The sequence below is a fragment of the Ichthyophthirius multifiliis genome (genome assembly GCF_000220395.1).
Source record: "Ichthyophthirius multifiliis unplaced genomic scaffold scaff_1120509251260, whole genome shotgun sequence".
NCBI classification, from domain to species: Eukaryota; Ciliophora; class Oligohymenophorea; order Hymenostomatida; genus Ichthyophthirius; species Ichthyophthirius multifiliis.
This window is the reverse complement of record NW_004086048.1, coordinates 24,255-43,145: the sequence shown is the minus strand read 5'-3', so window position 1 is coordinate 43,145 and position 18,891 is coordinate 24,255. Positions and strand designations below refer to the sequence as shown.

The 18,891-nt window shown below is 15.7% G+C and overlaps 4 protein-coding genes across 4 annotated transcripts, besides 46 other annotated features; 2 read left to right on the top strand and 2 right to left on the bottom strand. All coding sequences in view use genetic code 6, as the record gives it.

Moving 5' to 3' along the window:
* Positions 1 to 242: 242 nt before the first annotated feature.
* Positions 243 to 315: a microsatellite.
* Positions 316 to 412: 97 nt separating this feature from the next.
* IMG5_171080 (hypothetical protein) lies at positions 413 to 996 on the bottom strand (the record flags this gene model as incomplete). The annotated part of the gene is made up of 1 exon (XM_004029842.1): positions 413 to 996. A coding segment is annotated over one exon (366 nt), but the record flags the coding sequence as incomplete, so codon positions are not given.
* Positions 997 to 1,518: 522 nt separating this feature from the next.
* Positions 1,519 to 1,568: a microsatellite.
* Positions 1,520 to 1,568: a microsatellite.
* Positions 1,521 to 1,574: a microsatellite.
* Positions 1,575 to 1,675: 101 nt separating this feature from the next.
* Positions 1,676 to 1,725: a microsatellite.
* Positions 1,690 to 1,726: a microsatellite.
* Positions 1,727 to 1,907: 181 nt separating this feature from the next.
* Positions 1,908 to 1,953: a microsatellite.
* Positions 1,954 to 2,204: 251 nt separating this feature from the next.
* Positions 2,205 to 2,287: a microsatellite.
* A 556-nt stretch (positions 2,288 to 2,843) lies between these two features.
* Positions 2,844 to 3,401: a microsatellite.
* Positions 2,954 to 3,348: a microsatellite.
* Positions 3,344 to 3,416: a microsatellite.
* A 617-nt stretch (positions 3,417 to 4,033) lies between these two features.
* IMG5_171070 (hypothetical protein) lies at positions 4,034 to 4,614 on the bottom strand (the record flags this gene model as incomplete). Its single annotated transcript, XM_004029841.1, has 3 exons — positions 4,034 to 4,085; positions 4,199 to 4,329; positions 4,414 to 4,614. 3 exons carry the CDS (start codon positions 4,612 to 4,614, stop codon positions 4,034 to 4,036), a joined length of 384 nt encoding a protein of 127 aa, XP_004029889.1.
* A 1-nt stretch (position 4,615) lies between these two features.
* Positions 4,616 to 4,647: a microsatellite.
* Positions 4,638 to 4,671: a microsatellite.
* A 56-nt stretch (positions 4,672 to 4,727) lies between these two features.
* Positions 4,728 to 4,773: a microsatellite.
* Positions 4,774 to 4,796: 23 nt separating this feature from the next.
* Positions 4,797 to 4,878: a microsatellite.
* Positions 4,801 to 4,830: a microsatellite.
* Positions 4,817 to 4,880: a microsatellite.
* Positions 4,835 to 4,912: a microsatellite.
* Positions 4,869 to 4,914: a microsatellite.
* Positions 4,915 to 6,094: 1,180 nt separating this feature from the next.
* Positions 6,095 to 6,135: a microsatellite.
* A 422-nt stretch (positions 6,136 to 6,557) lies between these two features.
* Positions 6,558 to 6,649: a microsatellite.
* Positions 6,564 to 6,650: a microsatellite.
* Positions 6,651 to 7,182: 532 nt separating this feature from the next.
* Positions 7,183 to 7,243: a microsatellite.
* Positions 7,184 to 7,244: a microsatellite.
* Positions 7,194 to 7,243: a microsatellite.
* Positions 7,195 to 7,238: a microsatellite.
* Positions 7,245 to 7,603: 359 nt separating the features above from the next.
* Positions 7,604 to 7,650: a microsatellite.
* Positions 7,651 to 8,249: 599 nt separating this feature from the next.
* Positions 8,250 to 8,282: a microsatellite.
* A 55-nt stretch (positions 8,283 to 8,337) lies between these two features.
* Positions 8,338 to 8,404: a microsatellite.
* Positions 8,353 to 8,412: a microsatellite.
* A 207-nt stretch (positions 8,413 to 8,619) lies between these two features.
* On the top strand, positions 8,620 to 10,558 carry IMG5_171060 (hypothetical protein). Its single transcript, XM_004029840.1, has 3 exons — positions 8,620 to 9,128; positions 9,237 to 10,266; positions 10,416 to 10,558. The coding sequence occupies exon 2, from the start codon at positions 9,402 to 9,404 to the stop codon at positions 9,948 to 9,950; it is 549 nt and encodes a 182-aa protein (XP_004029888.1). The 5' UTR covers positions 8,620 to 9,128; positions 9,237 to 9,401; the 3' UTR covers positions 9,951 to 10,266; positions 10,416 to 10,558.
* Positions 8,784 to 8,817: a microsatellite.
* Positions 9,106 to 9,214: a microsatellite.
* Positions 9,132 to 9,214: a microsatellite.
* Positions 9,136 to 9,188: a microsatellite.
* Positions 9,145 to 9,220: a microsatellite.
* Positions 10,559 to 10,716: 158 nt separating the features above from the next.
* IMG5_171050 (hypothetical protein) lies at positions 10,717 to 11,202 on the top strand (the record flags this gene model as incomplete). Its single annotated transcript, XM_004029839.1, has 1 exon — positions 10,717 to 11,202. The coding sequence occupies one exon, from the start codon at positions 10,717 to 10,719 to the stop codon at positions 11,200 to 11,202; it is 486 nt and encodes a 161-aa protein (XP_004029887.1).
* Positions 11,116 to 11,192: a microsatellite.
* Positions 11,203 to 11,209: 7 nt separating the features above from the next.
* Positions 11,210 to 11,260: a microsatellite.
* Positions 11,261 to 12,975: 1,715 nt separating this feature from the next.
* Positions 12,976 to 13,023: a microsatellite.
* Positions 12,982 to 13,032: a microsatellite.
* Positions 13,033 to 13,680: 648 nt separating this feature from the next.
* Positions 13,681 to 14,094: a microsatellite.
* Positions 13,681 to 14,101: a microsatellite.
* Positions 13,681 to 14,102: a microsatellite.
* Positions 14,103 to 14,629: 527 nt separating this feature from the next.
* Positions 14,630 to 14,668: a microsatellite.
* Positions 14,631 to 14,675: a microsatellite.
* A 174-nt stretch (positions 14,676 to 14,849) lies between these two features.
* Positions 14,850 to 14,887: a microsatellite.
* Positions 14,878 to 14,917: a microsatellite.
* Positions 14,918 to 18,891: the final 3,974 nt, after the last annotated feature.

Genomic DNA, 18,891 nt, shown 5'->3' with positions numbered 1-18,891 from the left:
ATTTTTATTTTTACCTTAACGTATGCTTATATATTTTGAATAATAATAATATATAGATTATTTTTTTAATATTATATTTAGTTATTTTATTTTTTATTTTTTTAATATACATTTTTAATAATTAAATAGAAAATTATATTATTTTTATTTATATATATAAATTTAAAAATTATCTTTATTTTTAATAAAAAAAAAAAAATTAATATTTGTAACTTTTCTAATAAAAAAAAAAAAATACCTATAAATATAAATACTTTTATTAATATAAATAATAAAAAATATAAATATATATTAATTAATAAAAAGATTAAAAAAAATGTTCCAATTAAAATCCTAAGACCCTCAAACATAGGTAAATTCATTTAAAGACTTCAGTAATTTCTACTAAAATCTAACAAAAGACTTATCAAGTAAATTTAAGCATACAAAATACGACAAATAATATTGCGAAACAAACTTTAAATAAAAAGAAATAAGTGTACCAGTCTAAAAAACCTGGGATTCATCCCATTTAGATACATTTATAAATTCTAAAATATGGGCTACAAAGACCCAATATTTAGACAGAAATACAATATAAAGTGAATAGTAGAAATATAAAAATACATTCATTAATTCTAATAAAAGATCTCAGGGAAATTTAAAGGAAAGTTATTTTTTCACATCATCTTCAAGGTTTTTAGAATAGAATAATTTTTCGATAAAAGGTTATCCCGATTAATATAGTAAGAGGAATTTTTTAGTTTACTAAAGACAAGATATTGACCCAGTTTATTTTTAGAAAAACTTCTCCTTTTAAAAAAATATAGACGCGAATTCTATAAAACTGTCAATGTGTTTATAACCTTCATAAAATTTATAAAATCCACCTTAGAGACTTTAAGAATTGAAAAATTTAAAGGAAGAATAAAATAATTTCCAAAACTGGAAGAATAATTTTAAATAAATAAATAAAAAATATAGAGTACATAAATAAGGTTTCCCTTCTGGAATTATTCAAGTTGACAATCCGTTAAATTTCGAGTCTTAATTATATGATTAGGAAGCTAAATAGGAATTAGAAAATTAAAAAAAAAAGAAAAAAAAAATAATTACATGAGGAAAATTTACAGCTTTTGAAATCTTCCAATCCTAATATTGAGTTTTTTAATGGCTTTTCAAAAAAATATGTAGTAAAATCAGCTAATTGTATCAATAATAGATCTTAGTTAAAATATTAAAAGTAATATGATATAGTTTAGAATGAAAATAACAATTAAGTTAATTTTAATTATTTTTAAAGGGAAAAAATTAACCCTATATGGAATAATAAATCTGGTATTAAAGAAAATTTCATCAATAAGTGGTAAGATACTAAAAATAGACTTTTTGGAGCTGAAGCAAAGGAGTATTCGATTAAAAGGGCTTAGTATTTGAGATAAAAAGATACTCATAATAGAAATTATAATATTATGTCATATGCAGATAATAAAGTGGAGTTTAAAAAAGATTCGGGAGTAGATAAATAATAATGAGTATTTTATTTAATTATATTATAGATTTATTATTTATATATATATATTTATTATAAATTTTCTATTTTTATTACACAAAAAAAAAAAAAATTAATTTATATAAAAATAAAAAAATATTATAATTCTTATTTTCCAGTATTATATATATATATTTTTTGTTTTTTTGTTTTTAATATTTTTTTAAAATATTTTTTTTATAATTTTTTTTTTATCAAAATTTCCATCTTTATTACTTTTATTTTAAATAAAACGAATTTTAAGCTTTATTTTAATTTATGTTATTTCCTGCTGAACTACTTCTTATTTATTTTGCTTTATTTTAATTATAATCATCTATATTTAAAACTTTTTATTAATTTTCATCTTATTATAATTATTATTATTATGGATATAATTATTATTATAAATTCTATTATAATTATATTTTCTATGATTATTAAATCAAAAAATTTATTTTTTCTTTTCCATCTTTATATAATTAATATAATTTCTTTTTTTTAATTTAAAAATAATAATAAAAAATTACTTCTACCTAAAAATAGACGTTAATATAAAGGTTACTTTAAAGGAGCAGTTGAAGGTCTTAAATAAGCTTTAGTAATTCTAGAAAGCTTTAAATTATTTTGATTTCTTGTTTAAAGTTTTTATATTTATAAATCAAATTATTATTAATTATTAGTTCTAATAATAATATATATATATAGGTAAATATAAGTAAATATATATAAATATATATAATATATGTATATATATAAATATACATATATAAATATTTTCATATATTTAAAAAATCATTTTTATTACTTATTTTGTAAAAAATTTTGTTATGATATTATAAAATTGTCAGAAAATGCTTTTTATTTAACATTATTCTTTATTTAAAAGTTTTATTAATAAGGTAATTAATTATTATATGATTATATATTTTTGCTACTTTAGACAAATAATTATTAAGAGTTTTCACTCATTATAGATGGTTTTAATCCACTTATATTTCTTTAAGCATTTTTTTCATCTTATATTAATGATTATAAATCTTTTCTTGTTACTTTTTATGTAAATTTATTATTTAATAATAAAATAAATATACTTTTTTTCTTTATTCATTTAGACTTTTAAATTAATAATCATTTTATTTCAAATTATTTTCTTCGTATTTAGCATATTCTTCTTTAAATTGTTTATTTACAATTTAATTCAAAGAATCTTTATATTTTAAATAATAGAAATTAATTAGTAAGTAAATAAAATATATATGAATTTAAATACTTTAAATTTAATTATCTTCTTTAATATTTAATAAAGATTAACTTTTTTAATATGGATTTAATTATTATAATTATTATTTTTACAATTATTGTTATTTTTATTATTATTGTTATTGTTATTATTATTGTTATTGTTATTGCTATTGCTATTGCTATTGTATTTATTTTTATTATTATTATTATTATTATTATTATTATTATTATTATTATTATTATTACTATTACTATTACTATTACTATTACTATTACTATTACTATTACTATTACTATTACTATTACTATTACTATTACTATTACTATTACTATTACTATTACTATTACTATTACTATTACTATTACTATTACTATTACTATTACTATTACTATTACTATTACTATTACTATTACTATTACTATTACTATTACTATTACTATTACTATTACTATTACTATTACTATTACTATTACTATTACTATTACTATTACTATTACTATTACTATTACTATTACTATTACTATTACTATTACTATTACTATTACTATTACTATTACTATTACTATTACTATTACTATTACTATTACTATTATTAATTTTATAATTAATTTTATTATTAATATTATTATTAAGATTATTACTATTCAATTTTATTCATTATAATTTTTTTATCATTTACAGCATCTTCTCTTTTTTTGTTCTGAAACTATTTCTTTTTATTGAAAAATTAATATTTTTTTCACTTTATGTAATTTATTATTATTAATTTGAAATATTTTTTTCTAAATTTATATAATTTAATGATTAAGATGTGACATAAAAATTTTTATTTGACCCCTTTATATTTTAAAATTATATTTTTTTTAAATAAAAATATAACTTTAATAATAGATTTATAAGAATCAATAGAAATCCTATTATTATTAAAATTACATTAGTCAAAGATAGGAATTTCTAAAATACATAATTCCTTATTTCCATCTAAATCTACCCAATATATTTTTTTTTAAATACCCTATTTTATTTTTGCTTAAACTTATTAATTTTATTAATATATTTATTTTTCTTCTTATATATCATCATTTAAAAAATCTATTTCAAAATCTTCTTAAATTTAATTATTATTATTTTCAATTATTTTTAAATCTTTTAAATCTAAATCATTTTCAAAATCTTTCCTCATTTTTTCACATTCATCATCTTCCAATGGTTTTATTTTGCTATTTAAATAAGTGTTTCTTAATAAAATTTCCTCATGGTCATTTTAACTAGACAATTCATTCCAATTAGAACTTCTTGGCGCATTTCCTTATTTTTTAAACCTATTTTCTAAATTTAATAATTAATTGAAAAAGCAAGCCTTTATTTCTAAATCTTATCTTCTAGAATGTAAAAATTCGAGAGTCTTATATAATGCCCATTAGTATTTTTTCATTAAATACGCAGCAATTATACATACAGAACGATTTTATCCTTTTACAGAGTGAACAAGTATACTTTCAGCATGTTCTAATGTTTTTACTATTAAATTAAATGTTATATTTAATATTTAATCTTTATCATCAAAAATAACCTTTTATTATTTATATGTTTTTTTATCTTAATTATATAATATTATTTTTTTATATTGTTTAAATTAAAATAAATATAAAAATACTTATGTATCTGTATCTTAAAAATCATATGATAGGTAAGTAACGTCGTAATTTTGCCAATGATTAGGAACTTGCTTAGAAGAACAATTTATAATTTATGTAACTTTATTTGTAATTATAAATTCTAAATCTTAAGCGGCATATTCATCACCTAAATAGAGACCGTCAATAATTTTTACAGCACCTACAATATCATATTACATCTTATTTTATTTTATTATATTTTATTATATTTTTTAAAAAATTATGTTTATTTAAAATTAAAATTTTATAATATATTTATATACAATGATATTAATAATATAAATGTATAGTATATATAAATATATATTTGAATATATAAATATATATATAATTATATATTTTTAATATATTTATATGTATTTTTATTTATAAATTATATTCTTTATAATTATATTATTAATATTTTTTTTATATTTATTTTAAAATTCTTTTGTTTATTTATTATATTTTATTTTTTATTTGTTTTATATTAATTTTTACTTAAAAAAAATGATTAAAAACGAACTTTTTTAATTTTCATTTCAAAATAATATTTTTGCTTTTCAATTTTATCATCTAGCTTAAAGCTCTTTTCATAATTTGATGTTTTCTCCTGCATAATTATATATTTGTTTAGGTTTATTGGCTTTATAAAGTGAAGGAAAAACAAAAGAAGAATTCTAAAATGTGTTAAATTTCGCGCAAGATGATTCATTTGAAAAAATCCTATAATAAGGTATTGATAATGTACTATATCATATAAAAAAAAGCTCTATATGTGAAATTATTATTGAAGATACTTTATAAACTGCAAAAAATAAAAATTGAAATTTCGATTAATTTTTCAAAAAAAAAAAATTTATTTTAGGCAGTGAATTTGAAAAAGAGGAAATTAATAAAAAAAACATTGAAAAATTTTAAAAGGAAGATTTTCTATAAAAGGGAGTTTTTAATTCTAGTATTAGAATATTTATATTAAATAAAATTTAATTTAAATGTGAGTTTTTTTAGAATTTTTCATATATAAATTTTGAGAATTTCTAAGTGAATAATTTTTTAACAAATAATAAAAATGTTTTTTTGAAAAAAAATTTTCTATTTTTTATTGAGAAAATTAAGTTTTATTAAGATTTTTATGTCAATTATATATCATTTCCATTAAAAAAACATTTTTATTCTATAGATTTTATTATGCCGAAAAATGTGAGCCTTTAATATTTCGAAAAAAAATTTTTTACTTTTTAAAATTATAATTAATATATTATTTAATCTAAATTAATATTAATGCATGTAGGAATTCCTTAATTAAATATTTTTTAAGAAAAAAAAAATTATTTCTCATTTGTAAATGTAATGTAAAAATTAGGAATAAAATATGCTTTTGGAGAATTCTAAGCAAACTTTTTAAGATTAGAAAAATAATAAAGAAGTTTTATAAGTGATATTTAACAATTTATTGATTTTTCTGTTTAAGAAGATTTAAATTAAAGAAGTTAGGAAAAATTAAAAGGTAATTAATGTAAAGTCGAGAAAAATTTAATTTTAAATATGCCATTTATTTTTATAGTAAGGGAAAATATTGGCAATTCAATTCTTTTTATGGGAAAAATAATAAATCCGTAAATTGATTGATATTTGTTAATAAAATGTATATATAAAAATATAAATAAATAAAAAATAATATATATTATATTATATATATATATTTATATTTTTATTATTTTAGATAAATATAATTGATTTTTTTTTATTATATCTAATTTATAAGATATTTTTTTTTTTTTAAATAAATTTTATATTTAATTTATATAATTTAATTTAATTTTTTTTAATATATCTGCTTTTTTTATTTTATGTTATTAAAAAAATAAATGTTAGAATAAAAAGTATTATAATTTTTAGTATTCCCTTTTATTTTCTAAATTTTTATAAATATATAATCCAAGTTTTAATTTTTATATCAATTTCTATTCAAAAATTATTTTTTTATATTCTATTACAAATTTTTATATAAATACATTTTTTGTTTGTATAAAAAAATATTAACTAACTAATTTTATAATTTAATGTGTATATTTTTTATTCAAAAATAAAAAAGATTTTTAAAGAATTAAATAATTTATATTTTTAAATAAATAATTTGTTTATATATTATATTATTATTTTTCATTATTACTATAATTTTAATTATTATAAATAATTTTATTATTAATATTATAATTTTTATTTATTATAAAAATATAATTTATAATATATTTTCATTTTGATTATTAATTTATTTTTATAATAATTAATTAATTGTCTATTATATTCAAATAATAAAATTTATAATATATTTTTATTAATTTCGTAATTTTTAAAGTAAAATATTTATATACAAAAAAAAATTAATTATAATAAAAAAAGTTAATTAATTTTAATAATACTATATAAATACTAATACTATTTAATTTTATATTATTTTTTATTTAATTTTATATATATATATATATAATATTATTATTTTTTTTCTTATTTATTTGTTCACTTAGAGAATATATTTTAGGCTTACATATTTACAGCAGGAATAGTACTTAAAGATGATGGTCCTTAATACTAATACTAATATTTATAATTTATTTTAGGTTTACTCGAGGGAGGAATATTATTTTTACTAGGAATCGAGGTCATGGATGATGTTCTAGATTACAAAGGTGAGGGTGTTCTGCCTCCAGTTTTGAAAATCCGAAATTGTAGTCGTGAAAATCTGACATTTATTGTGTGTGTGCTTTTTTTATTTTTTTTATTAGTTTATTTTGTAATTTTATTATTATTATTTTTTAATATTTTTCGAGTATTTAAATTGAAAATTTCGGGTTTAATTAATTATAATAAATTATTAATGACGTATTTTATAATTTTTTTAGATTTTTTTAATAATTTATTACAGGGTAAAGTAATATATATAAATAATTTTACGAAAATTGAATTTAAAATATAAATTTTTTAATACAGTTTAAAATTTTTATAATAAAGTATTTTTTTTTTTTACTTAAAATTATATATATATATATATATATAATTTAAACTGAAAAATGTTAATTATATTTTTTTGTGTTTAACAAATAAATTATCTTTTTTTAAATAGTAAAATAAAATTATTATACAGTTTTTTTGAATAAAAAAATATTATTTAATGGATTTTTGGTTTATTTTTTTTAGTTTTAAGAAGATATTATTTTAGAGTTTTAATAAGAAATGTATATAAAAAATAATATAATTTTAATTTTATTATAAAAAAAATATTAATTGGTATATTCTTAATAAAAAATAACATATAATATGTATTTATATATTGATGGAAAATCAAAAAAATATAATTTATTATAAAAAAAATTATAATAAATTAATTTATAATATATTTTCTTAATTCTATATATATATTATAATATAAAATAAATAATAAGTGTAAAAAATTTATTTAAAATTTATATTATATTTAATTTATAATTCATTTTAATAATTATTACATTTGTAAAATTAAAAAATAATATATATATAAATTATTTTCAAATTTTTAATATTTTTATATATAATAAACTTTTATTAAAATAATAAATAAAATTTAATGCTGTTTATATGTTTATTTATTAAGATATTATAATTATAATGTTTTTGGAATTTTATTTTAATAAAAATAAACATTAATAATAAATGTTATTGTATTGATTGTTATTTTCTTAAATATATAAATTAGATTTTTTCTTATATAAAATATTCAATTTATTTTGTATATATTATATTCTTTTATCATAATAATGCAAATACAAAAAGTAATTTATTAATAATTTTAAATTAATTGAATTAAGAAAATAATTAATTTAGAAAAATTAATAAATGGATAAAAAAAATTCAAAAATAATTATAAATATAATTATAAAATATATTAAATATTATATATATATATATTATAATTATTAATATAAATACATATATATATTTAATATTAAAAAAATACAAATAGTCATTTATTAATACTTATTTATTTGTAAATAAGTTATAATTATTTAAAAATATTTACTTTTTTTAATTTATTTATATTTTCAAATATATTTAATTCATAAGCAAAGCATTAAATAAAATAAAAGTAAAAATATTAAATGCCAGTAAAAAAACCTAAGAAAATTGACCCAGAAGCTTAAAAAGCATAATTCGAATAATGGAAATAATCCGACGAATACAAATAAATTAAAGATATAGCTTTATTATTAGAAGAATAATCATAATCTAATATAACTGAAACAAGTAAAGATTTTACAGGAGAATGGTATCCATATTTAAATAAACTGTATGAGTTTTTTAAATTATATAAAGTAAAAAATATTATTTATTAAATATATATAATTTAATTATATATAAGTTAAAAACAGGAAAAATAAAAGAATTTAAACACGAATAAATTAGAAGTACATTTTTTGCTTAAAAAGACGAAGAAAATATTTAATATTAAATAGATGGTTTTTATTGTGGTGTCGTACGAGAACATTAAGATAATAGTTATCATTGCAGACATAAATTTATAAAAATAATGAATTATATAAAAGAAATTGATGATTTATAACCTGATACATTATAAGTTTAAAAAAAAGCTGTAATAGTACTTATGAAAGAATTCATTTCTTTTTTTACTAAACATGTTAAAAATGATCATGATTTAATATATAATAAATATTTAGTAATAAATATAAATTTATATATATAAATATATAAAAAAATATATAAATATATAAATATAGTTATATATATATATATTTATATATACTATATTTATTTGTATTTATAGGCTATGGTTTTATAACCTTTAGTTAATTTAATAGATATAAATAACTAATAATAAAAAATTTAATATAACTTTTGTACCAAAAGTTGAAAAAGAAGTTAGAGATTTTATCCATCGTATAATTATTGATAAATATACAGATTATTTATAAGATATATTTCGTATATTATGGGAAGTAAATAATATATATATATATATTATTTTTTTTAATTTATTTAGGAATACCCTTAACCTTTAATTCCAATTTTACCAGATTGTCATAGATTATTTTATAAATTATAACTGTTTTATAAGTAAGAAAATAAAGCTGAAAGTATTTATTTGAATCCTTTACATAGTTGTTTTGGGGATATGTCTAAAACATTAATTAATTTGTAGATTTATGGTATTAATTATTGGAAAACTCCCTTAAATTAAAATATTTAGCTTATGGAAGATATCACTAAACTGATTAATGCTGAAATGATTGCAGAAAATTACTTGGAAATCCATTAAAAAGGGATTAGTTTAATTTTTTTTTCGAAGTCGTTGGTTTAATATATGAAAGTGATGAGAAGATCAGGGAGAACTTGTTATAAAAAGACGAAAATATTACCACAAAGGCAATTCCCTTACTTGTTATTTTTAAGCAAATTCAAAAAATGCATAAATGGAAATTATAAAAGAAAGAAAGGGAGGAAAAATTAAGAATTTAGAGTGAAAAATTATCTATTTTGAGCCAATTAAGGGCCGAACAACATGCTAATTCACCTTTAAAAAAACGAGAAGAAGAAAAAAAGATATGGTTGGAATAATAAGCACTTTTGGATAATTAGAAAAAAATAGAAGTTGTGTCTCCAACAAAAGGAAAAAAAGGTTAAAAAAGTCTACCACCAAAAAAAACGGAAAAAAAAAAAGAAGAAAAAAAAGCAGACAAAAAAAAAATTGATTCCAAAAAAGGTGGAAAAGATGATAAAAATAAAAAAAAATAAGATGAATAAACTAAGGAACCTCCAAAAAAAAAGAAATATATATATAACCAGAAGAATTGAAAGTATATATATATAAAATATAATTATATATATACATATTAATATATTAAAATAAAAATAATTAATATTTATTATAATATATATTTAATTATTCTTTAAAATAAAAAGTTTTTTAATATATTTAAATATTTTTATTTATATATCTAAATAGGAATTATAAGGCGATGAAAGTATATATGGAAGATATTGGCTTTTAGAAAATTTACTTGATTAAAAAGAAAAAGATTTATTTGAAGAATGTGTAGAAATGCTAAGACATATAAACGAGGCTGTTTAATAAGATATATAAGACTATTATATTTAGTATTTTATTTATTTTTAAATATATATTTTATTATTTGTTTTTAAGAATTGGTCTAACATCTAAATAATAGAAAAGAAAAGATAAAAAAAATAAAAGCGAAGTTTAATATTTTCTAGAATTATGTGAAAAGCAATACGCTGATAAATATATGAATGTAGTCAGACCTCCTGAATTATGGAATTACCCGAAAGTAATAGAAGAACATCATAAATTTAGATGTATAGCTAAGCCTAGATAATGCTATGATGATTTAAGAATAGATGAAATTGATAAAAATATTAATATTTTGGCAGATAAACTTAATAATTTTAGAAGATTTACTTGGAAGGAATTAGTTGAAAGAGTTATTGATGTATATGGAAGTAAATATAATGATAAGCCATCTTCTATTGACCCAAGGGAAGATCCTGATTGGGAATAACCGGAACCTACACCACATGAAATATAAGTATAGAAAAATAGAGAAATAAAAATGAAATAACTTATGGAAAATTAAGCTTTAATTGAGGCTGTTAAAAATTAATAGATGGGAATTGGGTAAGACGAAAATAAAGAAAATAAAGATATAAAAGATAATAAAATTAATAAAGATAATAAAGAAAATAAAAATAATAAAAATAATAATAAAAAATGATTATATTTATTTAATATAATAATATATATATATATATAAAAATTTATACATTTATATATATATGTTTTTTTTTAATAATAAATAATTAAATTATAGAGATTTATTATTTCTTTATATTTTATTTAAAATTATTTAACTCTTTTTTTAAAAAATAAATAAATAAATAATCTTTATTTAATTTTAATTCAACTTTTTTTTGTTTTATTTTTTTTAATATATAAAAATAAAATTTGTATTTTAAATAAACAAAAATAAAACATATAAAATAATTACAAATAAGTAATTTATTTAGCATTCAAAAATAAATAAAAATAAAATGAAAAATTTATAATAAAACACCTAACCAAGTTTATATTCTTATTTAAATTATGAATAAGAGTATAATTTAAAAAGATTTACAGAATAATAATAAATAATCTAAATGTAAAATAATCCCTTTAAAGATCCTGAATTTCCTCATTCTGAAAAATCATTAGGTCCTTCTTTTTGTCAGCCAAAAGATATAATATGGAAGAGAATAAACTCACAAGCAGTTATTTGTAGTTAGAATATTTCTCCTTTTGGAATTTAATAAGGAAGAATAAAAGATATTTATCTTTAATTATCCTTTGCCAGTTTAGCTGAAAATCCAATTCTTATAAAAAGACTATTTTCTAATTTTTAATATAATCCCAATGGAATATATAATATTTGGTTAAATATTAATGGAGAATGGAAATCATATTTAATAGGTATATTTAATTAATTAATAAATATAATTTATATATCTAAATAATATTTTAGATGATTATCTTCCCTATAATTAAAATAATTAAGAATTAGCATTTACATCTTTAAAAAATAATGAATATTGGGTTAGTTTACTTGAAAAAGCATATGGAAAAGCCTATGGAAGCTATTCAAATATTTAAAAAGGAATAACATATTAAGCCTTAACAGATTTGACAGGAGCACCTTATTAATGTTTTACAAAAAATATAGAATAGGATAATGCGGTAGTAAATTAAATAGAAAAAAGTATAAACAGTATTAAAGAAGAAATGTGGATATATATATATAAATCTATAGAAAGTAGATATTTTACTTAATGTTATTGTTTGAATAATAATTAAAACGGATTTATTTAAAATATGCCTTATTCTATAAATTAAACTTATATTTATAATGATTTTTCAGGAAAAGTATATAGATTAATTAAATTAAGAACTTTATGGGCGTAAATAATTATATATATTTATAAAAAAAAAAAAAATATAAATATATATATATAAATTTTAGACCTGTTGAATGGAACGGAAATTGGTCTTAAAATAGTAATATGTGGACTCCTTAATTAAAATAATAATTAAATATAGAAAACGATAAAAATTAAGGCTTTTTTTGGATTGATTTGGAAGACTTTTTTACTAATTTTGATATTATAGGGACTGTAAAAATAAATGAAAGTTTTGTTTTTAATAGTATTTAGTTATAATAAAATATTAAAAAATAAGAAGACTATACTATATTAAAATTAACAGTTAATGAATAAACTAAATGCTATATTTAATTACATTAATAAGATATAAGATATATAAACAAAAATAACCATAGTTATTCGATATTTAGTATTTTAATGGCAAAAATAATTGATAAGAATACTCTTAAATATGTATCTTAAAATTATTTAAATGAAAGAAATATATGCATAGAAGAAGACTTAGATTAAGGTCATTATATTATTGTTATTGAAGGTAGATGGTGTTCTGATATTACTAGAAATTTTATAATAAGTAAATTTATAAATATAAATATATATATATATATATATTTATATATATATATCTATATTATCATTATTTTTATTTTATCATATAGGTACATATAGCAAGTACAATGTTAGTTTATAATAAGTTTTTGATTATGATCATTAGGCTATTGAAATTTAAAAACATATATTAAGAAGTCATGCTATATAGACTGGATAATTTTAGAAATTTAATCATGGTCAAGCTTATGTGTATAGGTTTTAGAATGCTGGATTCTATTATTACTATATTAAGAGTATTTCTGAAAATGCTTTTTCATAGAAAATTTAAGTTAATTGTATTAAAGGGGCTAAATTAGCTGAACCTTAAATTGAATGTATTTTTATTTATTTTTCATAAATAATATATTTTTTTAGAAAATAATTAAATTTCTTTTACATTGCTTCCACATGATGAAATAATAATTCTTTTTAAACTTATAGAAGATAAAAATTAAAAAATAATTTAATTAGTATTTGATTAAGGGTATGTTCATTAAAATTAAAGTGGATTATAGAAAAATGAAAATACTCTAAAGGCATTAGATTATATTGCTATTATTTAAAAAAGTAAAAGAAAATAAATAATATGTGAATAAATGATAGAGGCATAATCTATGTTAATAGTATAAAATAAATAATAATAATAATATAATTAAAAAGATAGTTAGATTAAATAATAGGAACATTCGTAATAATCATAATAATATAAATAAATTTAATAATAATAATAATAATAATCGTAATATTAAACACCATAATAATTATAAAATATATAATAAATAACAAAATCATAATAATAATAATAATAATAATAATAATAATAATAATAATAATAATAATCATAATTAAAATAATAATCATAATTGTAATAATAATCATTATTGTAATAATAATCATAATAATAATATTAATAATCATAATATTTATCATAATAAGAATAATAAAAATCATAAATGTAATAATAATAATAATTATCATAATATTCATAATAATAATAAAAGTAATAATTTTAATAATCATAATAAGTATCATAATAGCAATAATTTTAATAATCATAATAAACATAATATCAATCATAATAATAATAATAATCATAATAATCAATATAATTAAAAAAACAAACTAATTTTGAAGAAGAGTCGTAGAAAATTAAATAATAAAAAACTAATTAATAAATATTTTAAAACATTGTGTTTTATATAAATATTATTTGCTTAATTTTTAGTATTTTTACTTCTTTATTGAAATGCTCTTTTTTAGAAGTAATTTTTTTATTTTCTTTCATTTATAAAATAATAGATTTTTGCTTATGGATGTATTATTGCCAAATTTTCGAATAAAAAAATTACCTAAAATTAACTGACCTGGATTGTTATAGCTGTTAGTTTTTGTATGATTTAAGATTATATTTATATAAAGTAAATCGGATATATGGGAAATTTTATTTTTTATAATTAATTTGATTATTATGATTAAGATAAAGTTTAAGGTTTACATGGCTTTATTTATTTTATTATGATTATTTTCTTGTGTTTTAAAATTGTTTCTTTTGTTTTAATTTTGTTAATAATCTTTACTTATGAATAAAATATTAATTCTTATTATAATATTTATTCTGTAATATATTTTTTTTTAATTTAATTTTATTTTTATAATTATATTGTTTAGAATTATATTATTAGAAATGTAAAAAATTAAAATTAAAGAGACACGCAAAATGATCATTATGAAGTTTTTTAATGAATAATATAATTTATTTTAGAAAAATATATATAAAAAAGTGTTTTTAGATTTAAAAAAAGTCCTATTTGATTTAAATTTATGATGTTTATTTATAAATAAATCAATATTTTTATTTTTTTTATAAGTTTTATTTTCATAATTTCTTATTTTTATTCTTTTAATATTATTTAAAATCTTTTAATAAATTATCTATATAATTATGTATATTCTATTCTATTTCTTAATTAATGTTTAATTATTTATATTATATATTTTTTTTTTCCTTATTCATAATATTCTAATTGTTAATTTAATTGTATAAGAAATTATACATATTTATCAAAATAGTAATTAAAAGTTCTTTTTTTATTTTATAGTTATAACAAAAATATATATAAATAATAAAAAATATAATTATTTATAATATAAAATATACTTTTTAGTTATTTCTATTTTAACAATTGGTTTTTCTGGAAAATCTTTTATATCCTAAGCTATTAATTAAATCGTATTTTTAAATGGTAAATAATCAAAATTTTTAGAATTTAATTATTTTAAAACATTAGGAGTTGTTTAAAGCATCATTCTATAAAAAAAAAAAAAACATAAAATTTAATTTTTATATTATATATAAAAAAAATATACCTTGCTCTTTCTTAATTTATAATCTAAATATTTTATTAAATAAACTTTTATTTTTCTTAATTAAACTTATATATTTTATTACAATTAATAAATAAATATAAATTATTACTTATTCTATAATTAAACTATTTTTTTTTTTAATTTATTAATATAATATTTAAAGAATTGTCAATTTGATTTTTTATTCAATATCACTTAACAATTTTTGATTAAATTTGTTTTTGTTTAGATTATTTTTAATTCTATATTCATAAGGTAGGAAAAAACTTTATTTAATTAATTTATCTTCATTATATTCAATATCAGTGTATAAAATAAAACTTTTCTTAATCATTTTTTTAACCAAATCATATATTTTGAAATACTTAAGATCATTATTTATTTAAGCTAAAATCTTCGAAACATTTAATTAATTATTAATTTATGAAAATTCATTTAATTATAGAATTCCTTTTTTAAAAAAAGTATATTATTCAAGAATTTTAGGAAGATTTTATTAAAATTTAACTTTTTATTATTTCAAGATTTACTTACTTTATATTTATTATTATTAATATGAAAATAAAATATGTGAATCCCATATTTTTATTAATATATTCATATAATAACGATAAGTAAAAATTTTACTTATAACTTAATTTTGAATTTTCAAAACTTTATTTATATATATTTATAATCCTTAAAATATTCTCTATTTTAAGTTTTTACATACAAAATGTAATACTAAAATTTTTGATTTGGACTAAAAAAGCCTTTTTTGGAATAAAACTATTGATTATTTTAAAATGCTTTTTTATTTTAAAGGGAGCTTTTTGCATCTTATTTTTATTAGAAAATTTTTAAATGCTTGAAATATTTTATTTTATCGTATTCTTTAAAAATGTACTTTTTTAAAATATTCTAGTCCTAAATTATATACATATATATATTTTAAAAATATGTATTATCAAAACCTAAATCAGATAATATTATCATTGATTGAATAATCATTTCTACATTTAAAAATATAAGCCAATTATTTACATTTTAGTTATTTTATATAATTACTTATTCTAATTATTACTATAAGTCTTTAAACTCTTAGCTTTTTTAGATATATTTAATTCTTATTTCATTGTTTTAGACACTTTTTTATTATTAAATCTATAATAATTTAATTCTATATTAATAAAATTTATTTGTAGGCTTGCTTTTTAAAACTTATTTTGGTAAGATTTAAATTTAAGTATTTTCTTTTTTAAATTAGAAGCTATTTAAAATAGGAATTATTTACTTCTTAATTTTATTTTTTAAACTTAATTTTGATTATAATTATTCTATTACATTAACTTTAAGTGATTAATTTAAAGATTTGTTTTAGTACTAAGTAATTACCGAAATATTAGTTTCTTTTTAAGATTCTTAATTATTTTTTTCTAATTTACTAGTACTACTTTCATTTTTTTATGAATGTATATTTTCTCTCGATTTTTGTTTATCTTTTCTATATAAACTTAAGTTTTTACTATATATATAATTATCTATTTTTAAATTCTTTTATTAATATTATATATAAGTTTAATCTATTTACTATTATGCAATATTTTCTTATAAAACACCTTTAATAATATTTTATTCTTATAATTAATATTGTTTTTTAATATTTCTATTAAAATAAAAAATTATTTTAATATTTTTATTTTTTTAAATATATTTTTGGATATATAATTATATACATATTTTATTTTATTTTACATTTTTCTAAATTCAGAAATTGTCATTTTTCTTTAAATATTATAAAATATTTAATTTTATTATTTTTAAGAAATTTCAGTTTAGCAAGAAAAAACTCTTTTTTTGTTTATAATTTTGCCTATTTTTTATGTATTTTAATAAGCATTTTCAAGAATACATCTATGAAATTATTCTAAATTATATTCAGAAGCATTATTTTTTACTTTACTACATATTACTACTGTAAAATTTTCTCCACATCCGACATCTATGCATTTAAATTTTTATAATTTTTTAACTTAAAAAGGATAATTATATTCTTTTATTATATTATGCCCAAGACAATTATTAATACTATATAGAATAAAAATAAAAATAAATATTTTAAAGTATATTAATATATATGTAATAATTACTTCCTTCCCCATGTATATATGTATCCTTAATCATCAATTGCTGCATTCTAATATTTAAAACTAATAATTTTTATCATATGAGTGCCTATTTAATCTTTATTAATTTTTTTAGGTCTTAAACAATCCTATTAACATAAATATTCTTTAATAAATATTATATAAAAAAATACTATATTTAAAGATTTATCTGATTTAATTTCTACATAATTTGTATTCCCCCAAGTATATATTTCACCTTTATAATTTAAAGCACAACTATGTCTTTCTCCACAACTACCTTATATAATTTTATCATCATTAAAAGCTTTAATCTATTTAAAATAATAAAACTATATGTTTATATATATATACAATTTAAGGTTAAGAAATAGTATAATTATATTCTCCTTTATAACATTAATGACCTAATTTCCCATCTTATGCGTTTCCCCAAGAATATAAAAAACCTTATGTATCCCATAAAAGGCAATGATTTTTTCCACAAGCTATTCCAAGAATAATTATTTTTGGTATGTTTATTTAATAAATTTAATCTGTGTAATCTATATTATATTATGATAATCCTAATCTTTCTATTTATATAAATTTACTGTTTTATTAATATATGTATTATTTAAAATAATAAGTTATTATATGTATTTTTTACGTTTATCTTCTTTTCCGAAAGAAAATAAATGGGTTCTATTTATTACGACTAGTGAGAAATTATCACTTGTGCAAATGTGAGTGTATTTTAGACTTTAGAAATCTTCTTCTTCATTAAAATATTGTTTGAAGTTTTAATGTTTTATTTTTTTGGGTTTTTTATGTATTCTTTCTTTATGTAATAAACCTTTATTTTTTTACTATTAAATATTCTCTTTCTTTTTTTTTTTTAATATATATAAAATAAAACCTTAACAACCATATTATGTATTTCCCCATGAATATAAAGTCATTTTATCTATATTTTTAATTTTTATATATAATTTTTGAATATAATATAGTTATACTTGATATAGCTAATACATGAGAAGAATATGAAGATATTTAATAAAATTATTTATCTTAAAATCTAGAAAGATTAAAAGGAATTTTTATTTTATCAATTATTAAGTCTATTCCTAATTGGCCTTAATTACATTCCCCGAAAACCCAAAGTTCGCCTTTGTTATCAAGTAAAAAAACAGATTTTTGAGAACATATAACTTTCTAAAATTATAAACTTTTTTCGTTTATTGTTTAAATTATTTCAAATTATTTTTAATATGATTCATTATCATTTATAATATCTTCATTGTTAAAAATTGCATTATATTTAAAAGAAATTTATTTAATTCTTTAATTTATATCTAACTTAAAAAAATAAAAAAATATTACATTTCAGTAAAATTTGTATATTTTTAAGGAAGTATTTCCTCATTT